This window comes from Tiliqua scincoides, chromosome 1, assembly GCF_035046505.1.
Source record: "Tiliqua scincoides isolate rTilSci1 chromosome 1, rTilSci1.hap2, whole genome shotgun sequence".
Classification (NCBI taxonomy): domain Eukaryota; kingdom Metazoa; phylum Chordata; class Lepidosauria; order Squamata; family Scincidae; genus Tiliqua; species Tiliqua scincoides.
The window spans coordinates 2574707-2588063 of NC_089821.1; the positions used below are offsets into that span (position 1 = coordinate 2574707).

Consider the following 13357-nt stretch of genomic DNA (forward strand, 5'->3'; position numbering starts at 1 on the left):
ACCTACTGACCAAGGTATGTCAGCGGAGGAGGTGGGAGAAGGCCGAGGGAAGGCAGCAATAGGGTTGGGGGAAGGGTGGCTCAGATCTGGGAAAGGGGTGGGTTTGGTGGCAGCCGCTGCCACTGAATTCTAACTCCTTTCTGGATCTGATCCTGTGTTTGGGGCCCACGCAGACCTGTGCCAGCAATTTTGCTAGTGCACATCTGGGCAGACCCCTCTGTATCGCAGAGGATTACCCCCAGGCAACGGCACAAAAGTTCCCATACCCAGGGGAGACCACCCAGACCTTCCCTCCCCCCTGCAGGATGCAGTGTGAGCCTTTTTGGCATGCTTGCCTCACTGGGGGGGGGGAGCATAGGATTGGGCTGTAAGACATTCTGTCTGTTGGAAATGCATTGCTTCTCCTCAGGATGTGTAGTTCTTGGGGAAACAACTTAAATGAAACAGGAAATCCGTGCAGATGACAACGTTTGCAGACTCTTCTAAGGAGTGTTATAGCTCACTGGTTGTATACTTGTGGAAAAAATTTAATAGAATGAATTGTTTTACTAGCTTGCCCACTATTTTACTTTATTCTGATGTAAAACAGCTTGTGTGTATGGTAGCTATGGTAGTATATGGTATAATAGCAAACAATTACTGTTTATCTGGCAATAAGTCAGGAAAAAAATAAATATTTCAAAAATTCTGCAGTCTGGAGGACAAGGTATCTGCTGCCTTAAGCATTTATGAAGGTCTGTTTCAGAGGCTCAACTGCATTAGAAATTTTTCTCCTTGAATTCATATTTCTTTGCAACCACAAAGGTTTGCAAATTTGGCTTTGCTATGCTTTATCAGAATTTATTTGAGGCATCCTTTATAACCTAAATGCACGCATACCCCTCATTAAATAGTAATTTATATTTCTCTTATGAAACCAATGTAATTACAGCTGTGGGTATAGTGCAATGAGGACTTGTGGAAGGGTCCCACAAAAGAAAAATGTGGTTCAGGTGTACTTTTCCAGACTGCAATCAACTAACATTCTGATGGATCTCTTGTTCCAATTCTAGAAACTTTGGGTTGGATCCAGAGATTTGTAAACCCCATTGAACTTCTTGGGACTTGAGGGGAAATGGTTTGGGATGAGGAGCAGAGAGAGTAAATGTGTGCCTATATGTTTTTGCTTGTAGAAGGGACCTTTCAGATCTCGTTTGTGATTTTCAGAATTCCTTGTGTGGTGGCAAATCATTTTTGTAAATGATTGTTTAGTTTTGTAATGGCTTTATAGTGTTGGGAGAAGCAAATATCTATCCTTCAGCGAGTACAGGGGTGTCCAAACTTCTTGGCAGGAGAGCCACATCATCTCTCTGACACTGTGTCGGGGCGGGGGGGGGAGAATTTACATTTTGAATTGGAATAAACTTACATAAATTTACATAAATGAATACATTAGAGATGGAACTTATATGACTGAATGAAAGTCTTGCAACAGGTCTTGCCTATAAAAAGGTCTTACACAAAGTAAGACTGGCCTTTCCTTTGCTGCTGCTTCACAGATGTGAAACAGCAAGCAGTGGAGGGAGTCCTCGACCCGCAGCTCATGCAAGAGATTGAACAGTCACCCTCGCACTGAGAGCAGTCACATTGGGCCAGCATGGGCTCCAGCAAGTCTCTGGAGGGCCAGAGGCTCACTGGAGACTGGGAGCTCCCCACGGGCCAGATTGGAGGTTCCCAAGGGCTGCAAATGGCCCCCGGGCCAGGGTTTGGGCACCCTTGAACTAGTAGAACAGTTTCAGGGGAGCCAGCATTTTTCCAATGCTTAACCATCAACCAATATTGGATATAAGGCGTCCCCAGAAATAGAGCATTCTTAGTTGTTTGGAGTACCTTGTAAGATGTACAAACAGATCAGGTATCTGCTTTCAGGGATCTGTGGATCCGCCCTCATCCATTGCAATACGGGGGCCCCGTATCCATGGATTCACTACTCAATAGTTACAGGAGGGCCTCCCACGCCCCACTCCCACCCTATGAGGACAAGGAGAGCTCCGTTTCCCTAACCTCCAAAGGGTATTCTGAGCCCCATGGAGGCTGTGTATGTCCACTTGCGGCCTCTGCAGGTCTCAGAATGACGGTTTAGTTAAAGCAAAAAACCAACTTCCGTCAAAAGCAACTTTTTGTCAAAACCGGAAGTGATGTTTTTGATGCCTTTAAAAAACATCACTTTTGGTTTTGAGACTTGGGGGGGGAAGCGTCCCCCATATGTGTGGATCCACGTATCTCCTGGGGGTTCTGCTTCCTGTTAACGTTCTGCACATCATATTCAGTTCAGCAAGAACGTTGCTTTGTTAAAGCAAGAAGCACCCCTGCTTCCAGCACTACTAAACAAAAACTAAGGTTGTGTGTGTGTGTGTGTGTGTGTGGGGGGGGTGCTATTTATATAGGGTTTGCTGTATCTGTGGTTTCCGTATCCGTGTGGTGGCGGTGGAACAGAATGTCCATGGATGGGGTGGGGACTCCTGTAATTGTGTGCAGTCGTGACTGGCGCCCGTTGATTAATGCCTATGATAGAATTAATGAGCTATGATGCACTCTTGCCCATAACCACATCATTTTGGCTTCTTTTTTTCTTTTTGAATTTGTTGGACAGTCTTAATACAGAGAATTATCTGGTGTATGATTTCAGAGAAAATATTAATACAGTCTAACAGTGAAATCAGTATAGTTTGGAGTTTCTTGTTTTATTTTATTTATTTATTTATTTTTCACATTTTTATACCGCCTTTCCTCCAAAGAGCTCAGGGCGGTTTACACAGCTGCTCCTCCCCTCCTTCTTGTCCTCACAACAACCCTGTGAGGTAGGTGAGGCTGAGAGAAAGTGACTGGCCCAAGGTCACCCAGGAAGCTTTGTGGCTGAGAGGGGTATTGAACCTGGATCATCCAGGTCTAAGTTCACCTCCCAAACCACTACACCACCCTGGCTCTCTTGTTGTATGGAAATCCCCCAATACACATTAAACTGATGTAAGATTGTATTGTAGGTGTGTTCATAGTTTTGAGCTATAGGCTACTCTTTGATTTGCTTGTATTCACATGAATCAAAAGAAAATGCTTTTAAGGTTCCTATTTTTTTGGAATGGTACCTACATATGTTTACATTTTGTACACGGAGACTAGTGTACAGTGAAGCTGTATAAGGGCATTCAGTGGTGCTTTTTAGAGATTAAGTTCTCTCTACAATCGCTGTGAGCAAAGATGGAGAGGACCTCAATCTGGAAATGTTTTTGTTAACTTTCGTAGGGGTGTGTTCAAGTGATTGCAGTTGCTTGCTAGTGCTCCAGATTGTTTGAGCAATGTACACTTTTAAATATATGTGTGTATATATGCACATGGATCTAATTCACATTTGTTCCTGAAGAAACGGGGACACATTTGTGTTCAGAGAAGCACAAAGTATGACGTGAAAATTTCAGTGTGGACCTTGCTGTTGCTGCATCTAAACTGCCTGAAGCTACTGTAGAGCTGGCTTATCGATGTGCACTGTTGATCTTGTACTACGTGATAATCTGTAATGAGGCTCTTAATGAGAAGGTAGTAGGATGCTGGCTGAGCAAGAGCATTTTGCAACGGCATTTCTTGGAGTTAACCACCTTTGCATGTGTGTGTTTGTGCCCTCGCAGTCAACTCTGTGTGCAGTGTAAGAAGCCTTTTTTGAGCATTGCATGTTTTCCCTGGCTTTTAGGTAGCATGTGCTTTTAATGTTGTGCTGCAGCTTATGTGAATACTGAGTTTTGTCTCTGCGTTGCTTGAAAAAAGGCTTGCTTCGCCTCCCCAATGCAAGTGTTAATTTACACTAGAATAAAGTCTTTATTTCCTTAAAGATTTAACAGAGGCTTTGGATGAAGATGCAGACCCCACAAAATCTGCACTATCAGCAGTTGCAACTTTGGCAGCTGCCTGGCCCCAGTTACATCAGGGTATGTGTGGGTTTCACTTTTTTGTTTTGGTTTATTTTACAAAAAGCATATTTCATATTGCTAAACACTGTGAATAGCTGAATAATCCAGCTTCATCCTATTATTAACCGTAGGGTGCAATTTGAAAAATCTGGATCTTGATAGCTGCACTCTTTCGGAGATTCTCCGACTCCATATCCTAGCATCAGGTGCAGATGTCACATCAGCCAACGCCAAATATCGTTACCAGAAGCGAGGGGGATTTGATGCTACCGATGATGCCTGCATGGAGTTGCGATTGAGCAATCCCGGGTTGTTGAAGAAGCTATCCAGCACCTCGGTGTATGACTTATCATCAGGTAATAAAATCCAGTGAATTTGCCAGGCTAGGTAACAGAAGCTCACAAAGAAAGTGATGTTTACCAGGTCAAGCTTAAGAAACAAATTCTTTAGTCCCTTAAAGCACAGTAACGTAACTGTGCAATCCTATCTAAACTCCCCACCTCCATCGATGCAGCTGCACCATTAGAGTGCGTGTTGCATCCTCTGGGGCCAGAGGTCTCCTCCAGGTAAGGGAACATTTATTTCTTTGCCTGTGGGTAAGCCTCCACTGCCCGAATTGCGCCAGCAATTTTGCTGGTACAGGTCCCAGTAGACCCAGGAAGGAGGATCAAGGCCAGGAAGAGAGTAGGATCTCTGCACTGGTGTCCCTTCCCAGCTGCAATCTGTGTGCCCCTTGTCTTCCTAGTACCACAGCTTTTCCTGGGTCCATGGGTGCATGGCAGCAGTTCAGCTGCACTCCTTGGTGCATCACCTTCTGCAACAGCTGTAAAGCATGCTACACCTCCTAAGCACAAGTTCTGGCAGCGCAGAGTGACCATAGGCTTGGTCCCTCATAATTTAAACTGTTTTTTTAAGCACTTGGAAGTGTTTGGTAATGCCTGGTGTACCAGGAAGGATTGCAATCAAAACTAGGCAGAACATTGCTTGATAAGAAGAGCAAGGATGATACTTTGAAGTTTGCCATTTTCAACTTCCACATGAGATTGTCTAGTACGTTTCAAGAATCAATGTCCAGGATCAAAAAAGCTACTTTCAAAAAGTGTCCAGGTACTTGGACATGGCAAATGGAATTTTTTTTAACAGCAGACCCCATGCTAGGTCACAAATGGCTTTCAGAAATTCTTTCCGTTTCAAAAGTAGTGTGACATGGGAGCTATTGTTCAAGGTGCTCAAGTTCAAAGGCCTCTTGGTGTATGCAATAATTGCATAGTTTGTTGGATCTCAGCCTATATAGAGATAGAATAGTGCTTTACAGGAGGTTCATTTGCAGTTATATAATAGCTTGGAGATTCTCTTTGTAATGTGGGATGGCAAAACTCTGGAAGTCATAATCATGCATATAAAAAAGGTTATTCTCTTCTTCCTAAACCATTGTCTCCTGCCAATGTTCTTATGATTCAGTAATCAAAATGTCACTTCTGGATTTAGAGTGAGAGACCTTGGTCCAATAGTGAGGTTGCTTGACAGTGCATTTGGTAATTCTCCATAATGAAATATCAACCTTTGCATGAATTGTATTAGGGGAGAAGATGAAGATTCTTCATGCCCTCTGCGGGAAGCTTCTGACTCTTGTTTCTACTCGAGACTTTATTGAAGATTCTGTTGATGTATTGCGACAGGCAAAACAGGAATTCCGAGAGTTAAAAGCAGAGCAACACCGCAGAGAAAGAGAAGCTGCAGCTGCAAGGTAAGCAGAAAACAAGATAAAGTTGAGTTGGAATTCTTGCAAGAAGCATAGCTTCTAATGTTGAAAAAGCAGCCCCTTGGAAGTGTGTTCTCCAGTTTACTATATCGCCTATCACCATTTCTTAGAAACGTAAACCCAGTTATGATTGAGTTATCATTGTTACCTGAAACAGTGTTTTCATAATATTTTGGTAAATCTCTTTGGTTTAAAAGATGTGTTTCGAATTAATGAACAGACCTTGGCAATCAATTCTGTGACTTCACAGTGGTGTATTAGCCACTCTGGTCTTGATTCAGAAGCCTCTGGGTCCTCAGATACACAGAATGGTCTCCTGCAGTGGTGGGGGGCTTAATTCCTTTCTCTGGAGCAGGGGTGTCCAAAGTTTTTGGCAGGAGGGCCACATAATCTCTCTGACTGTGTCAGGGGCCAGGGAAAGAAAGAATTAATTTACATTTAAAATTTGAATAAATTTACATAAGTTTACATAAATGAATATATTAAAGATGAACTTATATGAATGAATGGTCTTGAAATAGCTCAAGCCCTATAAAAGGCCTTGCACAAAGCAAGGCTGGCCTTTCCTTTGTTGCCACTACTGCATCACAGACGTGAAACAGCAAGCAGTGGAGGAAGCCCTCATCCCACAGCTCATGCAAAGAGGTCAAACAGTTTCCTTCACGCTGAGAGCAGTTGTGTTGGGCCAGTGCGGGCTGCAACAAATCTCTGGAGGGCCAGAGGCTCATTGGAGACTGGGGGCTTCCTGAGGGCCGCATTGAGAGGCCTCGAGGGCCACATGTGGCCCCGGGGCCGGAGTTTGGGCACCCCTGCTCTGGAGTGATGTGATCAGAAGAAATGTTTCAAGGTTACCATATGATGAAAGTAGCAGGCTCATTATACTATTTGACATTATACTATTTGACTAGAATCCGCAAGAGAAAAGAAGAAAGATTAAAAGGGCAAGAACAAAAGATGAAAGAAAAGCAGGAAAGACTGAAGGAAGAAGAACAGAAAAACTCTGCAGCTGAAGTATCTGTTGGGTATGATCAATGGTACTTAAAGTTCACACCTGTAGTTACGCTTGTGTTTAATTAGCTACTCTTGCATATTAGTGTGAATTGACCACATACTGATTAAAAGATGTTTACAGAATAATTTGAAAGGAAGATGATGCATACACACCACTTCATGTAAATGCTTATCCTGTTGTATGCTATAGGCAGGGTAACCTTTTAAAGTAGAAAAAGTTTAAATGTATGCATACATCTGTAATATTTAAATCAGAGGACTTTGGGCAATTAAAGCTTGCCCTACCCTCAAGCCATCTATTCCATCTTCAGTGAATGTGCAAGTTTGAGCATTACTTAACCCATTTTCTTTGGAACTCACAGTTGTGGGATAGCAACTCTTCTTTGTGTTCTTTCGAATATGGTTCTCTTTCGAATATGATTCTCGGGTAGGGACAATGCAACTTTGTAACATGCAGTAGAACATATTCTGCAGTCTGTTGAGCACATGCAGTTTCATATAACTCTTTGATCCTGGAAAGTTTGTTCTCTTCTGCTGTTTGTATTATGATATCAGGGAGGAAGAGCGGGAAGAGCTTGATACAAGCACAGAGAGCAAAGAAGCAGAAACTAAGGAGCAAGACATAGATGCTGCCACTGATGATGAAGATGACGTAGGACCCAATAAAAAGAGAGGAGGTAAATCAGTGCTAATCTGCATTGCCAAATGATGATCTGTATTGGTGTAAGTTCTTGTTTTTAAAGGATGACATATGTTGAAGCTTCAGAATTTCATCATATTGGACTGAGCTTGAGTAGATGGATTAATAATTCTATTGATCTATTTGATCTTTAGGGCTGCTTCACTTATTTCTATGTAAGCTTTTGTTGGCTTGTATTGAAGGCCCAAAAGTTTGTTATGATCCATCGCAACTTATGAAATGTACATTGCTCTGGTAGTAACTTGTGAAGCAGTGCGTATTTGTTTTCCTACTAGGTTAGCTTAGCCATTGTTTTTTTCTGTTACGTGCCATCTGGGTGTCTTCAGTTAAGGAATAGAATTCATACAACTGTAGCAATTCCTCAGACAAGATCTGTGTTGGCCTTAGAAGAAAGGTTTAGTAAATGCAGTGTTCTAAGTAGGCATTAACCTTGTTCTCAGAACTCACTTGCATTTCAAAAAATAATAGAGGTCTGCTGTCTTCAGTGTGACAATGATTGCTGCTGGATGGCTACTGGTCATTCTCTCAAACACAACCTGATAGTTAAAATGCCCAGTGACTAGACTGGACTCACTTTAAAAATGATACAAGCTAGTAAATCAGTTGTCTTTCAGAAAGTTACCAAATAAATTTTACCAAATAAAATCTCAATAAACATTGAGATTGAAGCTACAAGTTGGGTGTGTAATACAAGGCTATTATGTACTTATTGGTAGATAAAAAGCAGGTTTAACCTGGTTGTTTTACTATTTGCATGAAACTGTTGTAATTTCTTAGACAAACATTTACCTCTGTAGATAATTATGAACTTGTAAACTATTTGTGGAACATGGTACTGTGCTTGAGTCACTTTTCTTCTGCCACTTAAAGGAAGAAGACGATATAACGGCTTTAAAGATCTTGCAAGGCAAGCAGAGACTACTGGTGAAAAATGTGAGCCACTTACTCCAGAGGAGGAGGAAGCTTTAAGACAGGAGCAGCAAATGAAAGAAAAGGAGCTTACAGAAAAGATTCAGAGAGCCACGGCCTGTACCAATATAACTCCTTTGGGCCGTGACCGCCTCTACCGACGCTACTGGCTGTTCCCTTCTGTTCCAGGATTATTTGTAGAAGAAGACTTTTCTGGCCTTACAGAAGACATGTTGTTGCCTCGGCCATTGACGCTTCAGAATAGTATACAGTGTCATACGGGAGATAAATTTCAGATAGCCACTAAAACTGGAGAGTCATTGAAGACTGAATCTACCTCTAATGCTCAACAAAATTTGCATGTTGGTGCTACTGAACAGGTGTCACGACCAATAAAGAAGCCAAACCGGTGGTGCTTTTACAGTTCTCAGGAACAACTGGACCAACTCATCGTGGCTCTCAATTCCCGAGGACACAGGGAGAGTGCCTTAAAGGAAATTCTTTTGCAGGAAAAACAGAGAATATGTGAGCAGCTGAACAGTTTTTCTGTGGAAAAATTCCATATTTTAGGTAAATATTCTAGGTTTTCTTGAATACCTTTCAGCTGACATTAACTGCCACAGATACGGTTCAGGAAATGGTTCAGCTTTGTTTATATCTTGTGAAATCTGTTCTTTGTCTTAACTGAGTTCATTTGCTCTGCAGGGAAATGTGATATATTTTCCATCCTGTTGTTAATATATTGCATAGATTTCTGAATCTCTTCCATACAATAAGTGTGCAAGCTCTTTTCCATAGGTAGGACCTCCTACTTTATTTTTCTGCAGTAGCACTTGGAGATTGTTTCAAAATTTTAACTGGGATTGTTTAAGTGAAAGTCCTTAAAATTTATAAAATTATGGGTGGGCAGATAACTTTTGGTTCCAAGCCATTTAAGACTTTAAAAGTCAAAACCAACACCTTGAATTGAGCCCACTAATGAATTGGTAGCCAGTGCAGATGTTAAAAAATGGGAATGGCATGGTTCCAAGCTTAGGCTCCAATGAGAACCAGCCCTGCTGAATTCGGGACCAGCCAAAGATTCCATATACTTTTCAGGGGCAACCCCATGTAGAATGTGTTATAGCAGTATAATTTAGATATGGATAGGGCCTGTATTACACTGGTCAGATCTGGTGTTTCTGGAAAGGGGTGCCAGTGAAACTGCAAAAGCAGTTTTGGTCATGGACATTGCCTTGCTATAGCTGGATCAAGGAACATCCCCATGCTGCAAGCCTGGCGTTTCAGAAGAAGGGCTGTCCTAGTTGAAATACATGGGACACTCACCAGGTGATAAACTACTCAGCAACCAACTACCCTTGGTCTTGCCTGAATTGAGCAAAGTAATTAATGTTTGTTCTGGGCTTGATGGATGTACTTTCTTAAGTGTAATCTTTAATGGTATTTCAGCTCTTCAATTTGTTTAAAACATGTTGATGGCCCAGGGAAATGGCCTACTTTGGAAAACAAAATAATGTTTCTGAATTGTAGGCTTTCTCTGGTTTTTCAAAGCAGGCACAGTCAGCTATGTCTGGTCACTACTTTCGAATTTTCACTTGTTAAGTATTCATAATCTGCTCTTCAGCCAAAAAGGCTCTCAGAACAGCTTATAGAAAATTCATCAATGGAAAAAAATAGTTCTAGATGAGAGCGAGGAAGTTGTGTGTCACTGACATCTTGTTCTCTTCACAAGGCAGTTGCTGATTCAGTTGGTAGTTGCTGAGCTTAAAAACTTCCAGAATATGGAGATGTATTACTAAACCTTCTTGGTCTGGTTTTATTTTCCTATACATTTTCCCCATTTCTTCCTGTTAATTGCCATTTTCTGCTGATAATATAAGGTATAGTTAGAGAGAAAATAAACAGAGGGAATACAATTATTGGGTATTACAAGCTACAATAGTAAACTTCCACTATATTCAAAGTGACATTATCTAGTTTGATGCTTTTATTCTTCTCCTTTTCACTTTCATTAACAGGGGTGTCACGTAAGACCAGTGGGCCAGATAACAGCCCATGGAAGCTCTTTATCTGCCCCCATGATAACTGGGGTTCCCCAGCATTACCACTGGCTGCACTCAGTCAGGGCTCATGAGAGGGGAGTGCACTGGGGTGTACACGAGCCTTAAAAGGGGCCCGGGAGCCAAAGGAGAAGGCCTGAAAACTTCCTGAGATCTCAGAAAATAATTGCATATATTGTGTGAAGACTGGCATTCGCACTTTGTATAAGCCTACATAGTTTTATATACTATAATTCATAGAAATTATGATCCAATTATAATCTGAAATTATGATTCAGTGGGAAAGGGAAGGAGCCCAAAAGAAACTTTGTACTCCCTGATTAATTTTTCTGAGGCCCTGCTCAGCTGCTGAGCTGTGAAAATACGACTCAGTGGAAATAGTGCTGTTAAAAGGGCAACCCAAATGACAGTTGGGCTCTCCTATATCTTGACATATGATCAAGATTTGCTTATTTTCTCTTTTGTCATTTGCAGCTAATGAGTTCCTAGTTAAGAGAAAAGGGCTTATTTCTGGTCATCACCTGCATAATGTCGCTTCCTGCTTAATGACATCACTTCCAGTCCTCAGTAGGTGCCACAAATGCCATTTGGCCTGCTGTAGGAAATGCATTTGACACCCCTGATCATTAATGTGATGTCTTGTTCTTTTTCTGAGGTGAAATAAGTACTTGATCTTGGTGACAACTACCTGTATTTTCAGAGGAAAGCTGTTGAGTACATGAATTAGAAAATGTATTTCGGATGGATACTCTTAGTCCTGGATTGAAGGAGCTGCCTCTTTTAATTGTTCACATGCTCATTTTCAACTCTTATTACAGAGAAAACTCAAAATGAAAGCAAACCGCATTCAGGACGAGGAAGGATGCAGACTGCACATGATGCAGCTGTCATATCTGCAGAGAAGCAGCTTGAACTTAGACTGCGCGACTTTCTTTTGGACATTGAAGACAGAATCTACCAAGGAACTTTGGGCTCCATTAAGGTATTTTATGGAAAAGGTGTTTTCACAGCTGCTAAATTTATTGACTGGACAAAATCTCTGGGCTCAATTCTTTTTTTTGCTTGAAATCTCAAATTTTAAAAATCACCTTCAGGTTCTTCTGAGTTAGGCCTGAGTTAACATAATACATTTGTTGTTATGTTTACAGGTAACAGACAGGCAAAGCTGGAGGATAGCCTTAGAAAATGGGCAGTATGAACTGCTGAATGAAGAGAACAAAGAAAATGGTGTAATGAAAACTGTAACTGGAGATATTGAAGAGATGGACACAGATGATCAAGCAAGAGTTATTACAAGAGACAGGTAATGTAATACACATAATATTCAGTTAACAGTGGAGTGACTTTTTCATTTGTTTAAAATGTTTGTGGCCTATCAGTGCAAATTTCTATATTAAAATTAGATAAGATAATGTTTCATTAGAACAGAAATGGTGCTTTCCTATGTCCTAATGGTGCTGATGTAGGCACATTATGCTTTCTGCGCTGAAAAAAATTAATACTTTAAATTTAATAACTTAAATTATGCTTTAAAAATAATTTTTTCTTTTAGATTGCTTGGGTTAAAACCTGAACCCCTAAGCACTGCTTCAACCAATACAAGCACCCCACAGCCTGTGAATAATGTGGTCCATCACTTGGCATCTGCACTGCTCCAAATACAGCAAGGCATTGAACGCAGATTCCTCAAAGCTCCACTTGGTGAGATCCTGCTTTTGTAACCCTGTGCCCACAAAGGCACAAATATGCCAGGTTTGAAGGAATTATGACAAACTGTCTATTTTATTTATTTATTTATTTATTTATTTATTTATTTATTTATTTATTTAATATTCCGCTTTTCTCCCCGAAGGGCACCCAAGGCGGCTTGTCTATTACACTAAACAAATAGTTGCAGCAGCAAAATTATAGTAATGAGCACTGGCCACAAAAACAGGTCATAGGATTATGGGTGTTAACAATGTGTGGGCTCAAGATTTGCTTCTCTTTTCCATTTGGGTGTAAAAATGTACATGCTGGACAAAGTGCTATGCGTCAAAGTACTGAGTAAGTCAGACTCTGTTGCTAACATCAAGAAGTGAAGATGGTAGTTGTACTTTCTGTTTCTGCTGCTATCTCTGATTGAGAAATGCACTTGATATGTGCTTGATATGTGCGAATACGTATAAAGCTGTGTTATCTTGAGTCAGGCCAGTGGTTCATCGAAATAATCACTGTGTAGTCTGATTTGACTGGCAGTAGCTTTCAGGCAGGGTTCGGTCATGGTTGTACCTAGAGGGCTTCTACATGCACAGCATGTGCTTGACCATTGAGCTGTAACCCCCTCCCTAGTACCTCTTTGCAATGAGTTTGCATTGTGATGGAACTCTGGATATGGAGGCCAAAGTATAAATGTATGCAAAAAATATTTGAAAGTATAGCAGAATAAAAATGGTATGGGCAGGCAGAGTGAAACAAAGGCACTGTTTTTGCCCATGCTGGTTTTCCTTCCCATTCTTTTGTGTCTGTCTGTCTGTCTGTCTGTCTGTCTGCCTGCATTCCCCCCCCCCCCGCCCCACTCCATATCAACATGATCTGCTTCATTTTGGGGAAATAGGGTTAGCATGCCAGTGATGTTCCCCAGAATTTCAGAACCATGCTTTGAAATAACTATATACATTTAACACTAGGTGATGCAGAAAAAAATAAGAAAGACCAAAAAAGGGATAAAAGGAGGAAGAGAGAAGATCAGTCTAGTCAGAAAGATGGTAAATTATAATAATTTATTGTCATCAGCATTTTTATCCTGCCCAGCCCTTCCTCCAAGGAGTTCAGAGCAGCACACCTGTCCCCTACCACCTTTTTATCTTTGCAACAACCCTTGGAGGTGGGTTAGGAGTGAGTGACTGGCCCAAAGCCACTGAGCAGAAATTTTACTCTAGGTCTTCTGGGTCATGGTCTAGCATTGTAATTACTACACCATGCTGGCTTTCAG

At 41.3% G+C, this 13357-nt stretch overlaps 1 protein-coding gene across 1 annotated transcript in view; it reads left to right on the top strand.

Moving 5' to 3' along the window:
• The window catches only part of BAZ1A (bromodomain adjacent to zinc finger domain 1A), a 45430-nt gene that overhangs the window by 21558 nt on the left and 10515 nt on the right, over positions 1-13357 (top strand). Inside the window, exons 13-21 of the mRNA XM_066614927.1 lie at positions 3864-3959; positions 4073-4297; positions 5523-5688; positions 6612-6725; positions 7270-7391; positions 8285-8893; positions 11202-11365; positions 11532-11686; positions 11936-12084. Coding sequence (XP_066471024.1) covers positions 3864-3959; positions 4073-4297; positions 5523-5688; positions 6612-6725; positions 7270-7391; positions 8285-8893; positions 11202-11365; positions 11532-11686; positions 11936-12084 — 1800 coding nt within the window. The remainder of the gene's footprint in view (positions 1-3863; positions 3960-4072; positions 4298-5522; positions 5689-6611; positions 6726-7269; positions 7392-8284; positions 8894-11201; positions 11366-11531; positions 11687-11935; positions 12085-13357) is intronic.